Source organism: Sceloporus occidentalis, unplaced genomic scaffold (assembly GCF_023333645.1).
Source record: "Sceloporus occidentalis isolate IW3139 unplaced genomic scaffold, rSceOcc1.0.p SCAF_378, whole genome shotgun sequence".
NCBI lineage: Eukaryota > Metazoa > Chordata > Lepidosauria > Squamata > Phrynosomatidae > Sceloporus > Sceloporus occidentalis.
This window is the reverse complement of record NW_028317358.1, coordinates 4,209-30,564: the sequence shown is the minus strand read 5'-3', so window position 1 is coordinate 30,564 and position 26,356 is coordinate 4,209. Positions and strand designations below refer to the sequence as shown.

Genomic DNA, 26,356 nt, shown 5'->3' with positions numbered 1-26,356 from the left:
ACCTGTAGGCAAGTCCACAAATTATGGATTGCAGATTGAAATCAGGACAATGATTTTTTGCATATGATTCTAGCAGCCACATATTTACATATCTCTATTAGACCTTTTTCAAATTCTTCTTTCCGTACAGGACATTCCGTTCTTTCAGTTCTCCCTTACCTCTGGCTGAGATCCTGCTTCTGCTCCTTTAATGATATTGATGAGCGGCCTTCGCCCGTCTGTATACACCTGTACAAGTCATGCCATGAGATGTTTCATTTCAAAATCTGACTTCTTTCTGGAGACCTTCGCCAAAGCTTACCCTTTCTAAGCCTCCTGCCAAAATTAGTTTCTGGCATATAGTACACAGGAGGCCTGGTATTTGTTAATTGAGATTTTGCTTTATTTTTTTGCCTTCGTTATCTGACTGTAAAACATGTTTCTTTCCTGGCAGTGAATTTCTTTGGCTCATGTTCTTATTTTCGTTCTACTTGTAAAGAGTAATTCCTTTCATTCAAGTTGCGTGAAATCTCTCTGTACCATGTAGATGAGTTATTGTTTCCAGTATCACACCCGTCTGTTCTGCAAAACTATCAACACCTTTGCAAGTTCTGCTCCTGTCAGTAGGTGTCTTCTCTCTGTTGCATTTGTAGCTATAGAACAAAGTCAAGCAAAAATTATCACATTAACGTTGCTTCTGTTTGAGAGAAAATAGAAGTATAAAGGGATCAAAAAAAATATAAACCATATGGGCAAAAGTATTGGGACACCTGGCCATTAAACCAACAGGGACTTTTATGACATTGCATTGTAAACACATAGACATTTATATGAAGTCGGTCCCCCTTTGCAGCTATAACAGCCTCCACTCTTCTGGGAAGACTTTCTACAAGATTTTGTCCAAATTGTCTTGGTATGCGGAGGGGGACATACCAGTACATTTTGGACATCCCAGACATACTGGTTAATACCTCCCAACAGGGAATGTGGATAAAGGCATGGCTAAAAGCCTGGGCTTCCTCTGACTTACAGGAGTAATTGTGGCATTTAATATGAGCAGGGCTTCGTATGAACACAAGCAAAAACAGGAACAAATTAATATCTTGCACAACCCTTATTTTATTGGTAGGAAAGTGCAACTGAGTAAATACAATATATGACTAAAAGTATGAGGCCACCCCTCCTAATCATTTAATTTAGGTGTTTCAGCCACACTTATTGCTATCCAGCACATAGACCTCCATAGATAAAAATTTGCAGTAGGATGGGTCGTACTGAAGAGCTCAGTGACTTGAATTGTGGCACAGTCATAGGATGCCAACTTTGCCACAAGTCAGATCGTGAAATTTGTGCCCTGAAGTGGAATACTTCTCACTCTGTCCATATTCTGATAATGGCTGTTATACCTTTAGGTGAGTGGCCTAGCTGAACTGTCTAACAGCCTCAGGCTTATTAGGCTGCATTATCCTCATTCATACCTCACACCTGGAACCAATTACTTAATTTTCCTGCCAATTAACAAACTATATAAACTCCTCAAACATGCCTCTAGGTGCTCAGTTTATTGGTGCTTGCACCACAGCCAAGCAGACAACAGCTCTGCCTCCCTGCTCATGGCTTGTCCTTTCTCTGGGTTGACCACAAATGTGTTTACAATGTACAGAGTACTATGCCTTACCACAGGAAAGGATTAGCGAATAGTATAATAAAAGCCTCTGTAATAGACCTCACAAATGCTCTTTTGGCTGAATGGGCACAAATTCCCACAGAAACACTCCGAAATCTTGTGGAAAGTCTTCCCTAAGAGTAGAGACTGTTCTAGCTGCAAAGGAAGAGGTGGAATGGGATGTCCAGCAAGCTCATACAGGTGTAAAGGTCAGATGTCCACATACTTTTGGTCATATAGTGTAGGATAGACTTTATTGGAAGTGCATTCCTAGTGCATATACATGCAGATATTCTGAAGAAGGCCTGGTCTTAGCGTTATTTGATCAAATGGGTAGTGTCCCAGTGTCCACGGGGTTCCCCCTAAGATCAGCGCAAAGGAAGCAGGAGATGTTTGATGGTAAGGGTTGTGTGTGTGCTGTTTTACTGCATATGTTAGCTGAGAAGTCCTATGAGAGGTCAATGTAGTCTTGTGGTCGGAGACCACAACCACCTGTAAATTAAGTAAAACTTCAATGCTTGTTTTTCTTGGTAGCAAGTAAAAGCAACACAAAGTAATATGAAAATGCCTCCTAATGAGACATACGTGAATGTACCACCACCTGAGTTGTACACGTGTATTATGTGCAAGGTATGCTGAAAGAAATTTCCATTGCCTTCTACAAAATGGGTGAACCTTTATGATATAGTTGGGTTGGGTTGCCTTTATTCAGGTGATGTAATCATGGGCAAAGGGGGAAGTTGATGATTTTATGAAATGTTATTAAATTATAATTATAAACAACATTAAGTTAATAAATTAGGCTGTTTCCTTTACACCAAATGGATGTGTGATATATTGTATTAGGGTGTGGGTCACATCAGAGGTGGTGCTATCATATAAATAGATTAAGTAGTCTAAGGGTCCCCCTTGGAGATTGGGAGATGGATGAGAATAATTAATCTTTTCAACTTTTGAATTACAGATGAGACTTTTTTTTTGCTTAGGCTCTAACAACCTAGGACCCCACCTGGTTTACACGTACACCACCATTCAAAAGTTTGGGGTCACTAGGAAATTTCCCTGTTTTTGAAATAATCCCAGTTTTTGTCCATTAAAATAACATAAAATGGATCAAAAATACAGTGTAGACATTGTGAATATTGTAAATGATTAATGTAGCTGGAAACGTTTTAATGGAATATCATCATAGGTGCACAGAGGCCCTTTAACACTCCCATCAATCAGTTGTGTTCCAATGGCACATTCTTCTCGCTAATCAAAGTTTAGAAGGCTAATTGATTATTAGAAAACCCTTTTGCAATTATGTTACATCTAGAAATTCTATTGATTTCCACGAAAATGGCTAAGTGACCCTAAACTTTTAAGACCCAGGACCCTTTGAAAAATAGGTAGCTTAATACACAAGAAGCAGGGCTAGTACTAGACCAAGCGGCATCACAGACAAGAAGCCCCACTTTTACTCCCCATGCACGCTCCATGTCTTTTACTTTTAGAACGACGACGTAGGTGTAGATATACCGCACATCACCCACACATTGGTGGCTTCCATTGCACATCTGCCTGTACCAGACCTACTTGTACCAGAGGGGGCATTTTCTGGGGTGTCTGCAGCTGCATGACTCGCCTGGCAGTAAAACTGGCCGTGATGACGAACAAAAGCCAGTATTTCTAAAAATAACATTGTATAAACTCTGGGTAGTTTCCACTGTCCAGAATTGATAACAGTTACGTGAGTAATGTAATCTGAAACTTTTGAAAGTTACCAGGAGATTTTGTCATAGATTAAAAGAATAGTCCTGCCTCTCCAATTTAATGTCATTTATTAAACAACGTAGGCAATTTCCATTGCTTCCTGCACAATGTTTACTTGAACAATGCTGCCAAACGTAGAATGTAATAATAACAATTTTATTTGTCCAGTGACTTTCAATTGCAGAGTGATTTGCAGCGATACTTTAGAGGCATTCATGCATAGGATGCTGGCGGCATTCCTTGGCATAGTTCTACAGGTAACCATCTATAAGCAAGGAATCTGACACAAACATATTCCGCCATACAGTACCTTTACAACAGCAGCTAATAGACCTTTCCAGTCGTTAACACTCTTTATTAATTCACTTGCACAAGAAACTGTGCTTGCACTGGGCTAAAGCATAACTAATCTAAGAAAGAAATGAAGGCATGGTAAATAAAACATAATTTAATGTCGTCAGTACAGCTGGTGCTTAGTATTAATTTAGTTATGATTATGTCTGCTATGTCTGTGTCCCTCCATTCCATGTTGATTATTTTATTATTATTATTAATAATTATTATTATTTGTATAGCGCCAACAATTGACACTGTGTTTCTTACAATATATATATTAATGACAAGACTAGAGTAAACAGACTAAGACAAACTAGTACATTAGGTAAAGAGGGCCCGGCAAGTTTACAATCTAGAGGTTGTAGATACCATCCCTTCCTTTTAAATGTGTACTCTGAGCCCTCCACTAACATCTGGAAGTTGGCATCATGGTGGTACAGGATGGAGGAGTAAATACTTCATATCCCAGCGCTACACAGGGTAGAATAAAGATTCAGGAGGAAGGCCTTGGAGGATCCCCCTGCCTGCAAGGTAAGACTGTGGGGTACTGCCTTAGGTCGGATCTAGGGGAACACGCTCTTTAAATACACCACTGCCTGTAGGTCTCCCTAGATAAGACCATCACAATAAGGCCATGTGGCAAATAAAAGTCTGTGACACAATAGACCTCTATTGATTTTCACAGCTCACTGGCTAGTCAAGAGAGGACAAGATGATCTCCCCAAATGGCCCAAGATCCCCACTTCCTGCAAGATTGGCCCATGAAAAGTAAGACACTTGGTAGGTCTCTTGTTATACAAATAGCCCCAATATTTAATTGCTTTCTTTATATTCTCACAATGCAGTCATGGGCCCAGCCACAGATCAGAAGTGATCATTCAGCCAAAACCACTTAATATACAAACATTTGTTACAGAGCTCCTTCTCCATATCAGCAACACATGGAGTAACCTTCTAGCTAAAGGCTAGAAAAATTGTGAATGCTTTTTGAAATAAATAAGGCTATCACGAATAAAGAAACAAGTATGATATCCTATGGTGGATAGGGAAATGGTTGCAGGATATTGATTCCTATGTTTCTAATTCCTATGCCAGACTCAAAGACTCACACCTCTGCTTGGATCCCAATCCATTAATCCACTACTCTACCCAAGCAGCCTATAATTATATTTATTTTGTTGGCACCATACCGAGCATATTACAAATACAGAGGCTTTGCGAAGGATTAGAGTATCATGAGGAGAATGTCAGTGTTGAAATTCAGTGAGTCATTAAAGAGGTATTCTTTTGTGCCCTTAGCCATGAAGCTGTTTCACAATCTTTCATAGGTCTTCATATCTTTTCTGGGGTGGGGTGAGGGTTGGTCAAATTGTTTCTTTTTAAAAGGTTCACTATGAGGGAGTGTTTTTAAAAAAAAAAATTATGTCATATGTGCTGTCAAGCTCATCTTGGCTGGAACTTTTAATGTTTTATTATTTTGGAACATAAACGAAAAAATGATTAAATAATAATATCCACAGGCCCCTGTCAGTAAATTAATTCACAACGTATAGCTCGGATACAGAAAACACACACTGGTTGTCAGGTAACAACACAAGTGCCAGATAATACTGCGTTAAAATCTCGTAAACAGATAAGAATAACGTAAAACAAATGGTTAAATGCATACGTTGCTTAAAATACATATTTCCTAATATTTGATGGTTATTTTTTATCACTTAACAAAATGCAAAGTGAGTAATCAGAAGAAAAATCAAATCAATATTTGATGTGACCACCCTTCAAAATTGCATCAATTCTTCTAGGTACATTTGCACAAAGGGATTTTGTAGCCATATAGTTAGGTGCACAGCAACAAGACACAAAAAGTTATACTGTACCAGCAAGGTCTATCTCAGACAGGAATTGCAATGCAGATGGGGGTTTCCAGATGTTCTGTCCCAGCTCTTTTAAATAAGCACAAAGAAACGGGCAATGTTGAGGACCGTAGATGCTGTGGTCAGCCAAGGAATCTTAGTGCCGCAGATGAAAGACACATCATGCTTAATTCTCATTGCAATCTGAATATATCACAGTGCCATTTGCTCCACACTGGCAAAAAACAGTGGGACCTGGGTACACTGATCAACTGGTCAGAAGAGACTGGTCAGAAGTGGTCTACTTGCAGCCAAAAACACAGGAACTGGGGTGCAAAAAATGGCAGGAGGTGCTCTGGACTGATTAGGCAACATTTTTAATATTTAGATGTAGCAGAAGGCAGTTTGTTTATTGAAGAAATGAAGAACGATATAAGAATGGGGGTTTGTAGGCAACAGTGAAGCATGGTGGAGGTTCCTTGCAAGTTTGGGGGTTCATTTCTCCAAATGGAGCTGGGGATTTGGTCAGAATGAATGGTCTCCTCGTGGTTTAGAAGCTCAGGCAGATACTTATCCATCATACAATACCATAAGGGAGGCATCTAATTGGCCCCACATTTATTCTGCAGCATGACAACCACCCCAAAAATACAGCCAAAGTCATTAAGAACTATCTTTGGCGTAACAAAGAACAAGGAGACCTGGAAGTGATGGTGTGACCCCCACAGAGCCCTTATCTCAACATCATTGAGTCTGTCTGGGGTTACATGAAGTGAGTGAAGCAACCAAGGCTGCCTAAATACACAGGACTGTGCTTAGTTCAAAGATGTTTGGAACGTTTTATGGTTCCTTAAAAAACTGTGTGCAAATGTACCTAGAAGAAATTATGCTGTTTTGAAGGCAAAAGCACACCAAATATTGATTTGATTTAGATTGTTCTTCTGTTAACATACCTTGCATTTTGTTAAATAATCAAAACAAACTATTAACGTGTCTATCTTTGAAAGTATTCTTACTTTACAGTTTTTTACACCTGCCTAAGCATTTGCACAGTACTGTATTTATGTAAATATACACACATACAATACTAAAACAAAACTAACTAGATTGATATTTTTTGTGTTTGATCATAAAGTAGTGAAGGGAATTGAGATGCGGTTCAGGAAAGTTTACAAAGTAGCCAGCTGGCATGACATCACTGGTTTTTACTAACCTAATTGATTTGTGTGTACACTCAACAGCAGGGGAGCCGGGACTCACAACGTTAAAATAATACCAGAAGAATTAATTTTATACAAAATATAATCTGGCAACTTCATTAAATAATTTTATGTACAGTGCTATGGAATGTGATTGCACTATATAAAACAATAAATAATAATATATAAATCATATATTGGGTTTATGTATTTGCACATACCTATGCACTATATGGACTTTTACAGTAACCACTAAAACTCATTCTCCCCCTGCTGTTTCGTTTGGGTATAGATATTTAGCTTGTATAGGGTTCAGAAGACAGGACAACATTGGTCATTATGGTGACCGCACATTCTTACTTATTATTCAGCTCTGAGAGCTTTTGGCCCTTTGTAGTGTACAGAGAAATTGTAACTGCAACTGGCTGCCAGCTCCCACTTTATTGAATATACCACTATGCAGGGTGGTCCTTTGCATTGTTTTGCCCGAGCCCACACTCAGGAGGGTCCCACACTCCCACCTGTTACATGAACCTGCAGTGGAGTAACGGATCTGCATTAAAAGTAGCTTCATGTAAGGTAAAAGGGAGGGGGAATAAGCTGTGTTTTCTGTATGTGTTAGAATGTGTGTGTTACTGTATGGTGTTAGAATGTGTGTGTGTAATTGTATGGTGTTAGAATATGTGTGTTAGTGTGTTTAGCAAACACTTTAGCTACAAATTTCAACCAGTTCTGCTGGAACTACAGACAAGGATAAAAACGTATCTCCCTTTAAAATGGGATCATTACAATACAACATACAGGGCAACAATAATTTTAATGATCCATTGTCATTTTATGACTTTATAATGTCCTTGGTTATAGGGAAACCTGGCCTTCCTTACATGGGGTGCGGGGCCCAGGGAACTTGACTTTTGCGGGTGGCCACTAGCAACAACCCACACAATGAGTTTTAACACCATACACTTACACATACCTCCCAACATTTTCAAATGGTTATAGGTGTGGCTATTGGGACGAGGCTTTACCAAGACTTTTTAAGTGACTTTGTTACCCCTTGATAGTTATGTTTGTAATGCGTAAAGCATTTAGAAGATAAATATTGTATTATTTATTACAATATTTATTTATACGTGCACTTTCTGCTGTTTGCATACATAATATTGTAACTTTTAGGTCTGTAGAACACTCAGACACAGTGATACCCTCCAAACATTATGAGATAATAGGAAAGCGGGCAATGTCGGATCTACAGAAGGAATCCACTGAATCCAAATGAAAGTTTCTTTTCTCAATGTTTTAGTTGATAGCAGATTTTTTTTTTTTTACCCAGATAGATTAGAGAATGAACAAGGACTTGTTTCATAGGGACACTTTGTTTTTTTATAAAAAAAATAAATGGCAATTTTGTTAAATAAGTTGACCTGGAACTTACTAAATAACATTCTAATATTAGTTTTATGTATGTACTACAGTTTTACTTAATTTCTTACATATTTCTATTGAGTGACATTATTTTTCTCTGTTTAATTAATTCCTATATAAAACGGATTTGTTTTTGAACGGAACTTCCAATCATTCTAAGCTGTTCATGTCTGTCGATTCAATGATGTTACTAAAGTGAAATTTGCAATAACGGTCGTAATAATTAAAGCAAATGTAGACAATATACAAGAAACTATAAAACACACTGTGAATAATAGACTTCAATAAACATACATTAGAAGAGACACATGTTTCTAATCTGAGTTGGCTAAATTCCCAGACTTATGTTGAGAACTGACCTGTCCATTAAGTGGCCTCTTATAGAGCACAGCCTAAAGAGCATAAAGGGACACACATTCAGATTCCTGGGTTGCTGCTAAAATAATAATAACCAATAGGTTATATGTTACACAACATAGCAATAAATCAGCGCAGACCTAACGAAAGAACGAATAATCGGTATTTCTGGAGCACAGAAAATTTAGTCAGGAGCATTAAGTTCACCTCATTATCTGTACAACTACTCAGGGTTGCTGTCAGTTATTAAAAAACTAATAATGAAAATGGATTGCAAGTGTACACTAAGCAAATGTATTGCAGCTTCTAAGTGATAATTAATAGGTTAGTATTGACATCTTTGAGGATTTAGCTGTCCGTATTTACTGCTTTAATCAGTAGCCAGATGTTTACCGCATTGTAGGTAAACTTAAAGGGCTCTGGTGGCCCAGCATTCACCGTTCACTCTTAACTACTAATAACTCTGGTGTGTTTCTCATGCCACCTGCAGTCGCTTCCAGGTAATGATCCCTTTACCATGACCTGCATAGCAAAAGCAGAATTTCTATAACTGCCACTGCTTATGACATAATAAAGATAAATTATACCTGTGACTCTTCCGATATTTTAACAGTCGGACAAAAAGACCAACTGTGTTCCACCACTTTTATTTCAACCACTTCTTGCTATCTTTAATTATAACCTTGTTATTTATTCTTTTGTCTGGTTCTGTTAGTTTGAGTATTTTAGTATATTTGTGTGATATAATCTGCACCATAATAAGGAGCTAAATTATGCATATTATGCAGGTTGCGCCAAGTGGGCGGAGCTTTGGACCAGTGGGTGTGGTAAATTTTCAAGTAAGTAATTGATAGCTGTGCTGCTAAATTTTTTTCAGATGTTGACAACTATATATAATATATTTAGAAGTATTACTTATTTTGTCCAACACACTTCTGGAAAGATATTTTATGCCTTGTCTGCCAGCCACTAGTGATTGTTTCCACAACAAGGCAGAAATAGAACAGAAGAGCACACAATATGCCAGAAATCTGTGTTATGTTGTGTGAGATCTGAGCAATAAAAAAATATTTTTTTAGGAAAACCTTGTGTTGATTTTTTCCCCTAAGATTATGCAACAAACAGAAATATAAAAGCACAGATGGTCAGACCTAGGTGGAACCTCAAACGATATTACAATACAGTCTCCCAAGGTACCACACCCTTTCCTGTGTGTGACAGGAAGTGCTCTTTAGAGCTAGAGCAAAAGGAAATGTGTTCCCCATGTTTACTGAAAACATTCAAATATTCTCAGTCTCAGTATTAAAGATATAAAAATGTACCTTTTTAGAAACAATATATGAAATTATATGGCCATTCATGAGAGCTTTTATGAAACAAAAAGTCATACAAAACATGTTGAGATTATGGGAATATTTTTGTGTCCAGCCAGGAGTTGACCTTCCATTGAAATCTTGTGGAAACTTGGCACGCTTGGGTATTTTCCACGACAATTTTCCAAGAAGAATTCTAAAAATAAACTGCAAAAGTAGGAGCAGACAAGCATTATTAGCGATAAGGTGAAACAAGCTAAAGTATATAAGGGAGGGAAAGTGGAGGAACGTATTACAAGTGTGTTATAAAATAAATATTTTGATCGAGATCTAGTATCTAGTATCCATCACATGCATAAAGCCTGTTGGATACTACTAATGCTGATGCATTCTTTTTTTTAAAATACAATTTACAATTAGCTAAGCATATGCTAGTAGTAGTTTACATTCCAATTTTATAACTCCAGCACTGTGGTACTTAATTCAGAGTTTCTTGGTTTTTCTCACCTGTCGGGTTGTCCTTTAATTTTGGCGGGTCTGTAAGACCCTGGTCAATGCACCTCTGCTCATCTAAGGAGATCGTCTACACTCCTTAGGGTACCTGAAGGCAGACACTGAAGAAGTGCTATCACTTGAACCAGATAATACATACAGATGTGGGAGGAATTTTCTAAACAGTCGTGAATCTGTGGAAGCTCTAAGTAATCTTAATAAATGTTCAAAGAGACATACCTTGGTAAGATGACGTGAGAGAGCCCAAAGTCTAGTTCCCTTGACAATAATGCATCAACATTATTATATAAGTCACCACAACTCATAACTAGATTCTGGGCTGAAGGTGTGGGACACTGCCTTTCAATGACACACTCTTAAGTATTTTGGGAATATTTCTGCTTTGTGCTGCAACTTGGCATATGGGGAAAGTCTTAAATCTTACCTAAGAATCATTTCCCAGTCTATTGCACAGCAGCACATAGGTCACCTAATGTCACGAACCGAGGACACAGATGGATAAGGAGCCCAGGTGCAGGGGATACAACAGACAACAGATCTGGATCAAGAGTTGTATTGAATAAGGTGGTACATCAATAAATACAAAGAAAGTCACGCGACTTGGCAGGAAGCCCACTTGCGGGGCACACGGCAGATAAGCCCTCTTGCGGGGCACACGGCAGATAAGCCCTCTTGCGGGGCACACGGCAGATAAGCCCTCTTGCGGGGCACACGGCAGATAAGCCCTCTTGCGGGGCACACGGCAGATAAGCCCTCTTGCGGGGCACACGGCAGATAAGCCCTCTTGCGGGGCACACGGCAGATAAGCCCTCTTGCGGGGCACACGGCAGATAAGCCCTCTTGCGGGGCACACGGCAGATAAGCCCTCTTGCGGGGCACACGGCAGATAAGCCCTCTTGCGGGGCACACGGCAGATAAGCCCTCTTGCGGGGCACACGGCAGATAAGCCCTCTTGCGGGGCACACGGCAGATAAGCCCTCTTGCGGGGCACACGGCAGATAAGCCCTCTTGCGGGGCACACGGCAGATAAGCCCCCTTGCGGGGCACACGGCAGATAAGCCCTCTTGCGGGGCACACGGCAGATAAGCCCTCTTGCGGGGCACACGGCAGATAAGCCCTCTTGCGGGGCACACGGCAGATAAGCCCCCTTGCGGGGCACACGGCAGATAAGCCCCCTTGCGGGGCACACGGCAGATAAGCCCCCTTGCGGGGCACACGGCAGATAAGCCCCCTTGCGGGGCACACGGCAGATAAGCCCCCTTGCGGGGCACACGGCAGATAAGCCCCCTTGCGGGGCACACGGCAGATAAGCCCCCTTGCGGGGCACACGGCAGATAAGCCCCCTTGCGGGGCACACGGCAGATAAGCCCTCTTGCGGGCACACGGCAGATAAGCCCTCTTGCGGGCACACGGCAGATAAGCCCTCTTGCGGGCACACGGCAGACAAGCCCCCTTGCGGGGCACACGGCAGACAAGCCCCCTTGCGGGGCACACGGCAGATAAGCCCCCTTGCGGGGCACACGGCAGATAAGCCCACTTGCGGGGCACACGACTTGAAGCCCTCTTCCAGGGCACACGGCAGGTTGCCCACTTGCAGGGCACACGGCAGGTTGCCCACTTGCAGGGCACTCAACCAGGGGTAGTCCGCTAGTGGGCAGTCATCCTGGGAGTAACGATGCTGGGCACTCCAATTGGGAGTCCACTTAGTGGGGCTCTGGCCGCAACTCAGGAACATGGCAGGTTGCCCACTTGCAGGGCACACGGCAGGTTGCCCACTTGCAGGGTACTCTACTTAGGAGTCCACTTAGTGGGGCGCAGGCCGCAACTCAGGAACATGGCAGGTACTGGAGCAAGGCAGGTACTGGAGCAAGGCAGGTACTGGAGCAAGGCAGGTTCTGACAGGTTCTGAAACAAGGCAGGTACTGGAACAAGGCAGGAACTAAACAGGTAGTCCTTGAACAAGGCAGGTACAGGAACAAGGCAGGTACAGGAACAAATCAGGAACCAAACAGGTAGTCCTCCAACATTAATGTCAAGGCCCAGACTGCAGGGCTGGGCAGGTTTATCAAGGCTGACTTGATCAGGTAAGCCACTGCAGCTGGACCTGATAATTAGTCTAGGATGTCCTGATTGGCTAGGGCGGCCACTAGTGGCAGGAAACGAGAAATGAATAATGCAAAATATAAACAAGTCCGGTCAGCGCATGGGGAAACGTGACACCTAACCAGGAGAGGGCTGGCAACACGGCAAGTGCAGCCCCAGGTACACAATATAACCCAACAGATACAAAGCTCAATATAAATAACCTTATCTAAAACACATGACAAACCAATAATAGGAGTACAGAATGACTCCCTCCATTGAGTAAATGCTGCCTAATGTCAATGTTATTCTAGACAGCCCAGTGGCGGTGTGCATACCTAGGAACTATCAGGGTTTAAATGGGAGTCTCTGGGTGAAGCTCTTCTTTCATTGGGTCTCCAGCCCACCCTCTAGCATCTAATACAGCAAAAGAAAAAAGACACAGGAGATAATCGTATAATTATAGTAGTTAGTGTGTATAAAGGAAGAGGCTCTGACAAACTGAAACCATTATTTTATTATTCAGTGTACTTATCTGCGTGGACTCATAATTATCACATTCGTAAGATAAAGAAATCTATTCTGGTGGTATTTTAATGAAAACTCTGCCCTATAAATAACTTGTTTGGATTTGCAGCATTATGGGAAGTCTAATAGACTCTAGTAGCAGCTGCAGTGAAAATTCAGATTCTAGCCACACGGTGTCTCTGCTTTGTCACTTGTTTATGAATCCCTATTGCTAGGCAGCTGCCTAATATCAAAAAAAACAACCAATATTCCATTGTAAAAATAATAATCACCAATAAATATATATATATATAGGATTTGGCAACAACGGCCTGATTAGCATTAAATATTTCATGCCTTCTCAAACGGCCAAAGGACCTAGGAAAGAATGATATCGAGGTATGAAAGAAAGACAAAGGCAATTCCATCCTAAAGAGGAAGTCACCCTTCAACACAGACACTTGGAAGTTATGTTTCTCACTTTTTTGTTTTGAAAAGAATAAACCAGAATGTGTGTTATATGTCATCAAGTGTTTGATTTCTTGTGAATACTTTGTATCTCAGCTGGAGGTTACAGAAATAAGATCTGATTACTGGGTCCCTGAAAGTGTGATTATGGTAATTTGTTGGTGGGGGCTTGGCATTTAGCACTCAGAAATACCTGGGAACTCTCCAGGTGAAACGTGGCTTCTCCGAGTCACTAAAGGGAAACTCCAGGTCTCAGGTGTTGCGACACTTTACTTTCTCTAATACCGTTCCTGTGGTATAATTAAATGGCTGGGAACTGTACAAACACGCTGATCCACTCTGTCAGTCCATCACTTAGATCAGACATGTTAAACGCAATTCATCATTGTCTTCAAAAAGACCAGGCTTTTAGGGTATCCCAGCTTGAACACTTTATGGAGAGTCAAATGATGAATCATTCATGGCCTCTAAGAATCTCACATAGCAGGAAGTGTATAATATAATTTTCTTTAATGTAAAAACAGGACAACAATAACATAAGTGATGAATGGTTTTCAGAATTCAGAATTGTACTTTGTCTCCAGAATGAAAGGTCTTTAGGAATTCTCGTTAAAGGTGTATTATTTACACTTTTCAGTTTCTGGCTCTCTCAGTATGAAAAGTAAAATGGCCAGATTCCTTCACGTCAGGCGCGAAAGCAAATATAATGGTGGCCTGGTTTTCGTAACAATTGTAATACTGAGCTCACTTTTAAGATGACTGAATATAAACTATGATTTGTAAACAAAAAATTCATTGCTCATGTGTTTTGTACCTTCAAACAACCCATAACATGTAATAGTGACACTGCAACGAACTGTTATAACTAATTTATTACTAGCACTAGGTCGAAGGAGCATCAGGGAGTCAACAAGGCAATACATTTTACACCAATGCTTTTTTCTGTGCCATAAATGAGAATAACTAGGCCCTTCCCCACTTGGTTACTTACGTATTAAAGTTTTATTGTATAATAGGTATCATTTCTATGTATTTTACACATATATGCAGTGCTGCAATTAATTGTACACAGAATGATAATAGTAACTAAAACTGGCCTGACCGACATATCACAAAAATAAACCTTTTTCCTTGAAATGCAATTGAAATTATTGGTTGCTTTATAAAGAGTATTAAATAGAAACAGAATCTCAGTGACTCAGGTTACTGACATGGGCAGGCCCGGACTGGCCATCGGGCACACTGGGCATTTTCCCGGTGGGCCGGGCGGCCCAGGGCCGGATTGACGTAGGGGCTGATGGAGCTGCAGCTCCAGGCACCTACCTTAAAATAGGCTCAGTCAGGACCAGACTGACTGGGCCTATGCGGCCGCATTAACGCAGGGCATAAGGGGCACCTGCCCCTTAAGCCCGCAGCAACTGCGACCGTGACCACCTCTCTATGAGGCCGGGCAGCCCCCACCAGGGCCGACCTTAGGGGTGCGTGGCCGCACAGGGCTTAAATTAAAACATTTATTTAACATCCTTCATGTTAAATAAAGTTTGTTTAACTTTATTTAACATGGAGGATGTTAAATAAAGTTAAAAAAAAACCCCCCGATGTTTTAATTTAAGCCCTGTGCGGCCCTGCACCCCTAAGGCCGGCCCTGGTGGGGGCTGCCCGGCCTCCTAGAGTGGTGGACCCGGTTGCAGTTGCTGCTTACTCCGGCAACAAGGTAAGTAGGGTAAGGGAGGGGGTGCAGTGAGAGGGGGGAGAGGGGTTAGATAGAAAGGGGGAGATAGAGGGGGTACATATTGAGAAATGGGGAAGGGGGTACATAGTGATAAGGGGAAACATAGTTAGAAGGGGCAGATAAGAAGGGGATGGGGAGAGGGGGTAGTGTGAATGCATACAAGAATGAATGAATAAATATGTGGATGAATTGTGTGAATGCGTATGAGAATTAATGAATTCATGTGTGGATAAATTGCTTGAATGATTTGTGAGACTGCATTAATGAGTATGTGTTATTGATTTGTGTGAATGAGTAAGTGTTTGTGTCTATCATGAATGTTTAAGTGATTTGGGGAAATGCAAAGATGGTACATGAAGGGTGGGCTTTAAAAATAAATAAATAAATAAAAATGGGCTGCTCAGTCTTAAATGCCCGGGCCTATTTTTTGTCCCAGTCCGGGCCTGGACATGGGTGTAGCATAAGGATCATAATAAAAATACCATATTAAAAAACGTAAATCTTGAATATCCGTTTGATTAAGATATTTCAATAAAAATTGAATTACACAAAATATTTGTTTTGTGACACTTCCAAAACGGATCTTAAAAAAAGATCTGTTAAAAAAACATCAACAGTATTCCGAAAATTCTAGTTCAGAACATAGGTGTTTATATAGATGTGATGATGGATATCTGGTGATGGATATCTGATATTTTCACCCATCCCAAACCACCCCTAACATCACAGACAGCCCTTCACGCTAAATGGCAATGTGTCCTACTTTTAGGATTGTGATGGTGTATAGTAGACTTGGGCACCATCTCTTCGTGTTCGTCTTCATGCTCGTCTTCAGCAAAAAAAAAAAAAATCTTCCACGAATATTCGCCTGTTCCTGTCTTCTCTTTGGGCGAATATTCGTCGACATTCTTCGTGTTCGTTTTTTCTTAGTTTTTTCCGTTTAAGGGGCTAATATGGGGCTAACGCGTACTGCATCAGCTCTGGCACCGGGAGTTTAAATGTCCGTATGAGCAACTCTATTGGTAGCCAGCAGGGGGCTCCCAATAGGCTCACTCGCACTGCCCTATTACCCCTGACGGCGAACCTATGGATTTCCGCTTCCGTCAACTCCCGCGGTGCCGCGAAGATAAGGTAGGCTAGATGGGGAAGGGACTGGGGAGATTAGTATACGAAGACGATCGCGAAGATTCTTTGTGTGTGTGCCTTCATCTTCGTCTACATTTTACCGCCGCTGTCTTCTCTTCATCATGTCTTCGGAATGAACACGAAAATGGAGACCCCAGTACACATTTCAACGGGAAGCCATCACTAATCATATCTCAGAAATGTATTCTATGTGCAAATACCTCTGTGGCAAGAGGCCCCTCTCTATTCCCCAACACCAACTAGCACAGCCACATTCCTTCCTCTGCAGTGCATACGAATGCATAACTTACATTACAGCAAGTAAGTGGGGGACATGCCACCAGGGGGCTGTTAATCTGCCCCCTTTTCTGTATGAAAAAGGGTTATTTATTTTCTACAGGAATGAGGAAGAACCAATCAAAACACTCTGTAAATCATCTATCTTAACTATGTGACTATGTGCACAATTTTGGGTGTCAAATATAGACGCTCTGCCAAAAGGTAAAAGGGGAGCCCAAATATGAAGCTATGTGTCTTAGATCCAAGTGTATGTGCCAAGTATGCATTTCTGAGTGTGATTTTTTGTTTGCATGACTTCAAACTAAGACAAACAAATTGTGTGCATTTGATCTCTGGTTAAATTTGCTCATAATTTTTAAAATTGTTTAATAGTACAAATTCCCTACCAGTGCCTCTATTTTATGAGCAGATGCTCAGTGCTTGGGCTTTCTGCAAAAACAGACATTTTTTGCAACATTCCTAGATTTTTATATTATTATGTACTGATATGGAATGCATTTTTAATAAGCATATTCCCTTTTTTTTTTGAATAGCGTAATATTTTGCTGTATTTTTCAGCTGGGCCTCTGAATCCTGTCTGTCTTCACTGAAGGGGCATTACCTTTAAGCTCATTTAACCTCTCTCATTAAGCTCATCATAATCACAAACGCCACACTCGGTCACACTCACTGGCCATCACTGTGTCGATGTGGATCTTTAAAGCTTTGTTGTTTCTTATGCTGGGGCATGAAATGGTAGGTGAGAGTGGCTGCAGACTGTCAGGGTGCTGTGATATAATACATAGGGAAGGGCTTTGGAGAAATGACAGTTTCTAGACAACTGTAGTATTTCAATAAACTTTTAAACACTGTTTTAAGAGACAGGGAGCATTAAGGATGAAAACAAAATGTCGGCTCCTCTTTTTTGTCTATCTACATGATGCTGATTTCTTCCTGTGACCCAGTACAATGGTATCACATATAATGGCACCCCTACTATGTATTTATATGGGAGGGCAGGTAATTCCTCCTGGAACCCAAAAGATGTTTGTACAAGTGTATCTTACATACCTGCTGGAATGTGCTGCGTAAAACCGTGTTGTCAATTCCCTTTCTCCTCATGCATGTTGCTTGTAAATTAAAATGCAGGCAGGGCACGGAACTATGTATTGAAACTGACAGATCACCATAAAAACTAACAATAAAGGGACACTGTTACCACAACGCAATGTAGTTGCATCTATCTATGTATCTGTGCCTGCATCATGTTCATTGGGAAGTATTACTAAAGCAAAAACAAGTGTATCATTAGACTTAACATAATTAAACCAAAAGAAAACCTCCGAGTGAAAAAGCTAAATATATTTTCTGCTGTGATTGTGAGTTTTTTTTTATTTCTGCCAGGGGGCATGGTATTATACAGAACTTTGCCAATATGCCAATATTCAGCAGACTAATAAAGGCTTGCTCTGGAGAACTTTCTAGAAGGGGATATGACCAGTTAAATAGCTAAGTAATATAGCAGTCCAAAACATATGACAACATGTAAATGGGACAGTTAATGAGATCTCCCTAAGAAAAATCAAGAATAAGTCAAAATACAAGCTTTTTGGAAGATCCAGGAGCCTGAATTCCTATTTATGTAGAATGGGTCCCAAAATGTGTAGGACAAATTACAGACCTATCCATTCTGTTCCTACACATGCCCCTTGGTGGCTACACACAGGGCTGGTGCAAGGATTTTTGACACCCTAGGCAAAACATAATTTTGCTGCCCCCTGGCTCCACCCCCACAAGCCCCTCCCCTTTTGCCACACCCACTCTTCCCTATAGTGACCCCGAGCCGCAGCCATGCTTACTGAATGACCGTTCCATAGGAGGCGCTGGCCCTGGTTACACATGAGTATGAAACACTTATACTGGAGACCACTGTTCATTACATTGCATTAATAGGGTGTAGGAGATTCCATAGTGCTATCACCATATCATGGAACATCCCAGGCCAGGCTGAACAGAGCTGTCATTCTTTGGGGATATGTGGAGTCAGAATGGGAGGGGGGTAGCCACATATGATGATGGGGCTAGCCACGTAATGGATGTGGTTAGCCCTGCAAAGGCTGGGCTAGCGGCAGACAAGGAAGGTGCTAGCTCTAAGTACTATGACATGGATTGGGAGTGGTAGGGGAAATGTAAGCTGCTTATAGAATTGTTAAAGAAAACAAAACACGTAAAACTAAAAATTGCCCTGGTATGGAAAGGCTTTGGGCAATGCTCAGAAAATCTAAAGGACTGTCCTGAGGAAAATGTATTCTAACAAAAATGTGATTTTTTTAAAACAATTCAGTGCTGGACAAACTGGTTTTGTTGAATGCATCAATTACGTGTTCACTACAAAATATAACTCTTGTCTTCATAAGTTGTTCCCAGCCTGTATGTAAAAGAAACAACTGTAAACTGTACAGTGTAAATTTGCTGTCCCCTCAAAATAAGTCAACACACAGCCATTAATGTCTAAACCTTGGCAACAAGCAGTGGCGACTCTAGAAACAATATATAGGGGGGGCACAGTCAAAAAAGATAGCACAGTCAAACTGGGGGGCATTAATAATTTCCACCATTAAATCATACCACTGAAAAAACACACATATATATATATATATATATATATATATTTTGCCAAAATTAATGTTTTATGGAATGATACTTTTGTTATTGGACAATACAATACTTGATCATTCAACATGGGAAGCCTGAAGCCACAATTTAGAACAACTAATCCTTGAAATCCTTTTAACAACACAATACCTTAACTTTTCCACTAAATGATTTCAGGGCCTAATATTAGTCCCTGCTGCCGATATATATAAATATATATATAAATATTAGACCCTGCTGCCGATAGCAGGTATAGATCAACACATTAACACACAAACCCAGCTTTGCATGTATAGATGAATAATAGATCAAATAAACAGAATCAGACATACAAATCCTGTATTTGCAGGTATACAATAATAATATATGAAATGTAGCATTGCAGGTATAGATCAAATCAATACATGGAAACAGCATTGCAGGTATTAATCAACTGAACAAGACATACAAACCCTGTATTTGCAGGTATACATAAATAATGTATGGAAACATAGCAGATATGGATCTACAGAAGAACACACAAACCAAGCTTTGCAGGTACAGATCAATTGGAATTCACATAAAAACACAGCATTAAAGGTATATTTAAAACCCCCTAAATTACAGGGATAGATCACAGGTTGCACACCCCAACCACGCTGCCCACATAGAACCTGGCCAGCACCCAGATAACACACATAAGATTTGCCGTCTTTGTCCCATATACACCCTGCCTGTGCCATCCTGTTCCCCAAGGCTCAAACATCCTGCTAGTGCCATCTTTGCCCTTCCACAATTATACATCTATAATACACACAATCACATTAACTCATGCTCTCCTCATTCAGACAAATCATCCACATATTAACTCATGCTCTCCCTCATTCAGACAATTCATCCATTTTAAGAAACTACACCCCTTGGAGCTTCAAATGAGGGGCTACATGTATTTCTAGGACAAAAGCGCACAAATAATGATGGAATATGTCACTTTGGCTTGAAAATATGTTTTTTCTAACCATAACGACATGTTCATTTGTGTCTTGCGCACTCCAGGTTTGTACTAGAAACACATGCAGCCCCTCATTTGATGCGCCAAGGGATGTCGTTTTTGCAAATGTGTACTTTTTGTGCCATAATTTAACTTCCTACGTGAGCAGTAATGCCACGTCAAGGCTTCAACCCTAATTACTGATCATTCACACGCCTTTCTTATCTCCATTCACTCACAGAAGCACACGCCATTCTTTCCATACATTTACTCACAGTAGCACACACCATTCTTTCCCCTTACAATCCCAAAGAAATGATGGTAAAGGGAGAAGAAAAAATCACTTTTACAGCAAAAAAAGTTTTGCAGTAAAAATGCAAGGCGCTCCAGGGATGATATGGTTACTCACGTACCGCACAGGCTAAATGGCTGATTTTAATAATATTTGCAGTTCATCAGGATTTCAAAAATTGCCTCCCTCTACCGTTGGCTAAATTTAACCCCATGATCAAAGGGATCATAGGATTAAAAATTAGTATTGGCCATTTTTAAAAAGGGAATGTGACTTTTTATAGCTATATGATCGCTGTGGTAACATTGGCTACCACAGTGATCATTTAGCTAGAATACTTAAACTTTTTTTTTTTTTAAAGTTAAACTACTTTATGTTTAAATAATTTAATAATTTAATTTTATCTGCCTTTAGAGACCCCCAAATCATTTTTTTTTTTTTAACTTAATATTTTTTATTCTTTTTTTACAATCTATATACCATTGGAAAGGTGAGGCGATTACCTTTCCAATGGTATATGTTGGGGGTATGTAGCTGCAAAGATGCCTGAGATACATGCATCTAAGCAGCATGCCCCCATACCTCTTTAACTGACAATTGTCAGTTGTTAATAAAGTTGCGCGAGACGTCACCGGGCAGATCGGGTGGCCCCGGTGATGCCCTTCAGTGTGAGGGGCAGATCGCCGGGGTAGGTGGTGATAGAGGTCCACAGACCTCCATCAAGGTAAGATAGTGCTAGTGACGGCATGGTGCCGTCGTTAGCACCTGACTGGGACTGCTAGCGACGGCACCATGCCGTTGTTAGCAGTCAAGGACTGTCCTGGGTGGTTACAAATTCGGCGGGGGGGCAACAGTTGGGGCAAGGAATAACCTAGGGGGGGCAACAAGTGAGTACAACCCTAAGTGGAAATGTCCAAATTGGGCCCAAAGTATCAATATTTTGTGTGGCCACCATTATGTTTGAGGATGCCCCACAGATGCTCAATAGGGTTTAGGTCTGGAGACATGCTTGGCCAGTCCATCCCCTTTACCCTCAGCTCCTTTAGCAAGGCAATGGTTGTCTTGGAGGTGTGTTGGGGTCGTTATCATGTTGGAATAATGCCCTGAGACCCAGTCTCCAAAGGGAGGGAATCATGCTCTGCTTCAGTAGTCACAGTACATGTTGGCTTTCATAGTTCCCTCAATGAACTATAGCTCCCCAGTGCCAGCAGCACTCATGCAGGCCCAGACCATGACACTCCACCCACCATGCTTGACTGTAGCAAGACACACTTGTCTTCCTCACCTGCTCCTCACCTGCATACCGCCACACATGCTTGATACCATCTGAACCAAATAAGTTTATCTTGGTCTCATGGGACCCCAGGACACGGTTCCAGTAATCCATGTCCTTAGTCTGCTTGTCTTCAGCAAACGGTTTGCGGGCTTTCTTGTGCATCATCTTTAGAAGAAGCTTCCTTCTGGGACGACAGCCATGTAGACCAATTTGATGCAGTGTGCAGCGTATGGTCTGAGCACTTACAGGTTGACCCCCCCCTAGCAGCACTCATACGTCTATTTCCCAAAGACAACCTCACTATATGATGCTGAGCACGTGCACTCAACTTCTGTGGTCGACCATGTTGAGGCCTGTTCTGAGTGGAACCTGTCTTGTGAAACTGCTGTATGGTCTTGCCCACCATGCTGCAGCTCAGTTTCAGGGTCCTGGCAATCTTCTTGTAGCCAAGGCCATCTTTGTGTAGAGCAACAATCCTTTTTTTCAGATCCTCAGGGTGTTCTTTGCCATGAGGTGCCATGTTGAACTTCCAGTGGGCAGTATGAGAGTGTGTGAGGGGACAGCAAATTTACACTGTTATACAGGCTGTATACTCACTACTTTACATTGTAGCAGAGTGTCATTTCTTCAGTGTTGTTACATGAAAAGATATAATAAAATATTTACAAAAATGTGAGGGGTGTACTCGCTTTTGTGAGATACTGTATATATATATATATATATATATATATATATATGTGTGTTGTCACAGACCAGTCAGGGTGCCCATGCTGACCTCTGTCTGCTGCCGAAAGTGCCTACAATGAGGTGGTCTGGTCTGATAAATCCTGTTTTCTTTTACATCACGTGGATGGCCGTGTGTGTGCATCTCTTACCTGGAGAACACTTGGCACCAGGATGACTTAAAGCAGTGGTTCTCAACTCATGGGTCGCGACCCTGTCTTCAGTGGGTCGCGGAGGGTCAGGGCCGGACTGGAGGCATACCGGGAAAATTTAACTTTCCTGGGGCTGTCTTACACATTCTAGCGGCAATCCGCGAGCAGCAGGCTGTCAGGACCGCGGCCGCAACAATCAGTGCCATTAGGCAGCCTCCGGTCCGGCATGTACTTTGGCATTAATCCCCGACCGCAAAGCAAGTTGCTTGATTGGTTTGCGGTCGCTGTCTGTTCCTAGTGGGAGGGGAATAAAGTTTTTCTCTTATTGCTCCTCCCCTCTTCCTGCTGCAGCCCGCGGGCAGCCTTTCCACTCCCTCATCTTTTCTGAGGTTATTTTTGGGTCGCAACTTAATGACCAAAGACAAATGTGGGTCCTGAGGATACACGGGTTGAGAACCACTAACTTAAAGGATCTGCTGCTAACGTCTTGGTGCAGATTCCACAGCACACCTTCAGAGGTCTAGTGGAGTCCATGCCTCGACGGGTCAGGGCTGTTTTGGCGGCAAAAGGGGGACCTACACAATATTATGCAGGTGGTCATAATGTTCTGACTAATTGGTGTATATATCTATATATATATATATATATATATATATATATATACATATATATATATATATATAAGGGGAACTCCCGCCACTATTAAAAATATGTTTTTCATAATGTAAAGTTTTCAGGCAGGTGCATATTAGTATATAGTATATATTATATATATATATATATATATATATATATTAGTATATATTCTAGCAGTTCATCTTATTTTCAGCCTTATTTACTAGACTTCTTTTCATACAGCCTAGGGTAAGCACTAGAATCACTCAATCTTAATCACCCAGCTGACTCACTGTATATTATGCTCTAGAGGTCTTCCCAAGAACTAGCGAACTTCTGATTTCTAAATCGTGTTTTACACATTTGCTGAAATCTTCTAAACAGAACAACATACAAACTAGAGATTTCTCTCGCAGCGTTACATATTTCTACACTGGCTGGTATCTTCAAAGCCTATGGAATATTAGATTTAGGTAGTAGCAATGATTTTACTTTTTCTTTAAAAACAGACATAGGAAGTGGATATTATCTTTTCCCATTTGCGTATATAATTCAGAGGCATTTGCATGTCCTTTCATCCATTCTCCTGTTCAATGTTCTTCTACTTCTTTGCATGTTTTTGCCCTTATCATTTATATTCTCCGTTTCTCTCCCTCAGACCCTGTTGGTACACCATACAAATGCATTGGTACACAGACAAATGGCATTTTTGCCTTCAGTAATACGTCTTTTCACTTTGGACTCTCAAGAATATTGTGCCACAGAGAGGCTTCATTATTCCTGTAAAACATGGGGATGAGGAAGCAGCCCTGGCACATTGGGCTGGATACAGACACACGTTACCTTTTGATACTCTTGCAGCATGTAGCTGTGCGTATTCAGCTGGTGGCTGGACACTCCAGGATGTGATATCCTGCTGGAGTGGTAATATCCCTAAGTTGTTGGCCCTTTTGGCCACTGGCCTACTCGCCATTTTTCTGGTATGCAAGATGGCCCTTCCAGACCTGGTTTATCACACAGATTTTGTCTTCTAAGAAATAGCCTAGAGAAGTTGAAGTTTAGCTGAAGATGAGTCACTTGAGCTTTGGCACATCAGAGCTCTCTTCCTCAGATTCAACTCAAGTTCACTGTAAAAGTATATTATATGTATATATGATATGATATTAACGTATTATTATATGTTATTAATATGTAGCAGCATTTTTATATTGACTGCGATGGTGGTGTGGTCTTTGCTAAGAGACTCAGTTTGGCTTCTGTATTGAAGGTCTCCAAACAGATGACGCTATCTTCACTTGATGAAGATCTCCGGCGACTGGTGTATATGAGTTATTTTTTAACAAACATCAAGACTTTTTTTTAATAATTCTTCACATTTTGTGAACTTGGAAAGCACAGAATAATTGTGGTCCAGAAACGAAATCAGTCTGTGTAGGATTTTATTTATAGTCTCTGTGACATTAAATAAAAGCTCAAGTCCAAGTAATGCATTCGAGGAAAGAAAGTGAGCTGCAGGAACCTAATCTATCACATATGCTTACTTTCTCGATGATGATTTGCAGTGACGTTCACTATGTTGACAAACTTGCTCTTAATTTTGGCTTTACCTGCTGTTAAGTCTGTGAAAGCATTAAGAAGCATTCTGCTGTTATAACCCTTGGCAGTAATCGCAGTTGCTCATTGTAATAAGTCACTCACCTCCTATACATTTTATGAGAGGAGTAATGGCCATAATTGACTATTTATTCAGTGACACGCAGTTTGGAAAGATACAGAATAGGTTTTAACTGGGACGACACTGGTTTCTCTGTCTATAGAAAGCTAAACGCAGGAATATGTGCACATTATTTTTGCTGGTTTAATCCTTTATTGAACTTCATTTGTGGCTATACGAACAACGGTCGGGGCAACCAGTGGCCCAACGGGCATTTGCCCTGCGCACCAGATGGCCTTTCCGGGCCTGAATAATGCAGACTCCTAGCAATGATCTGAGCACCGCATGCTTACCAACTGCACCGCTTTGCGTGAGACAGTCCCAATTTTGCCACTCTATCCCACTGTCCCATCGAGCTCTACCTCTGCGGACAGCGGGATGTCTCAAAGATCGGAGAATGCATACGATACGGTGGATGTGCAGAATTATGGGCATGCACTGTAGCGATTTGCGTCCGGATTCTCTGGGGGTAGAATTTGGGAGGTTTGGCACTAATAGAAATGTTTAAAATGAATTATCTGCAGATTCCAAACCAAAACTACTCAGGGATTCCAGAGTCCATGAAAGCAGGAAGAACTTCAGATGTGGATTAAAGAAGAACAAAGCAGTGCTGGGCAGGTGGAGCTGGAGGGGGCGGGGCCTGTGCAAGGTGAGGGCAGCCCTGCCTGGGGATGCAGGAGGTGGATGGGGAGGAGTTACTCCGATGGGATGGAGGGCTGCTCGATACGTTTAAGGACTGGAGTAGAGCGAACCCTACTCCTGATCTATTACCGATTTACAGCTGGCACAGGGGGAATCCCCACCTGTGGGATTGACCTCCGGCACCGATGCGGTTTACAGTACAAGGAACGTGTCTTATGCTAAGCTGATGTGGGGGTAGGACCCGGTTTGAAACCGAACTCCCCGGCAATGCCTGGGATGAGGATCATTTTAACTTCTGGATCAGTGTTGATCGAACGGTCGTAAAGAGGTCCTAGCAGGCGATTGGCGTTATTACCCCGTCTTTAGATTCTGCTGTTTCGAATCAATGGCATTCCCTACTAGGAGGAACTAACCGGACTCTACTTTAGCTGCTCCCCGTATAGTAACGCAGCGTAGTGACTGCGGGCTAGTGCGGCCGTAGAGTGCACGTGAAACAAGTGGCTTGCTTCCAGTAGCAGCCATCGGATCGCGGGAGAAGTGGGGTCCCCTCTGTGTCATAGACCCCCATTGTGAACGATTCCGATGGGTTCTGTACACGACCTGTCCCAGCTCCGGAGCTTGTTCTTCGCTTGCGATGTGAATGGCTCCGGGCTGGTGGAGCTGGAGGATTTCGCCTCGGTTTGCACGGAGCTCGGGGTCCACTCCAGCCAAATACGACCCTTATT

General features: G+C 41.5%; 1 protein-coding gene across 1 annotated transcript in view; it reads right to left on the bottom strand.

Moving 5' to 3' along the window:
* LOC149273394 (ADAMTS-like protein 5) overlaps positions 1 to 26,153 on the bottom strand; it is a 55,434-nt gene extending 29,281 nt beyond the window's left edge. Inside the window, exons 1-2 of the mRNA XM_089506358.1 lie at positions 26,045 to 26,153; positions 24,817 to 24,894 (exon numbers count right to left, since the gene is read on the bottom strand). Coding sequence (XP_089362484.1) covers positions 24,817 to 24,894; positions 26,045 to 26,153 — 187 coding nt within the window. The remainder of the gene's footprint in view (positions 1 to 24,816; positions 24,895 to 26,044) is intronic.
* Between the last annotated feature and the right edge of the window lie 203 nt (positions 26,154 to 26,356).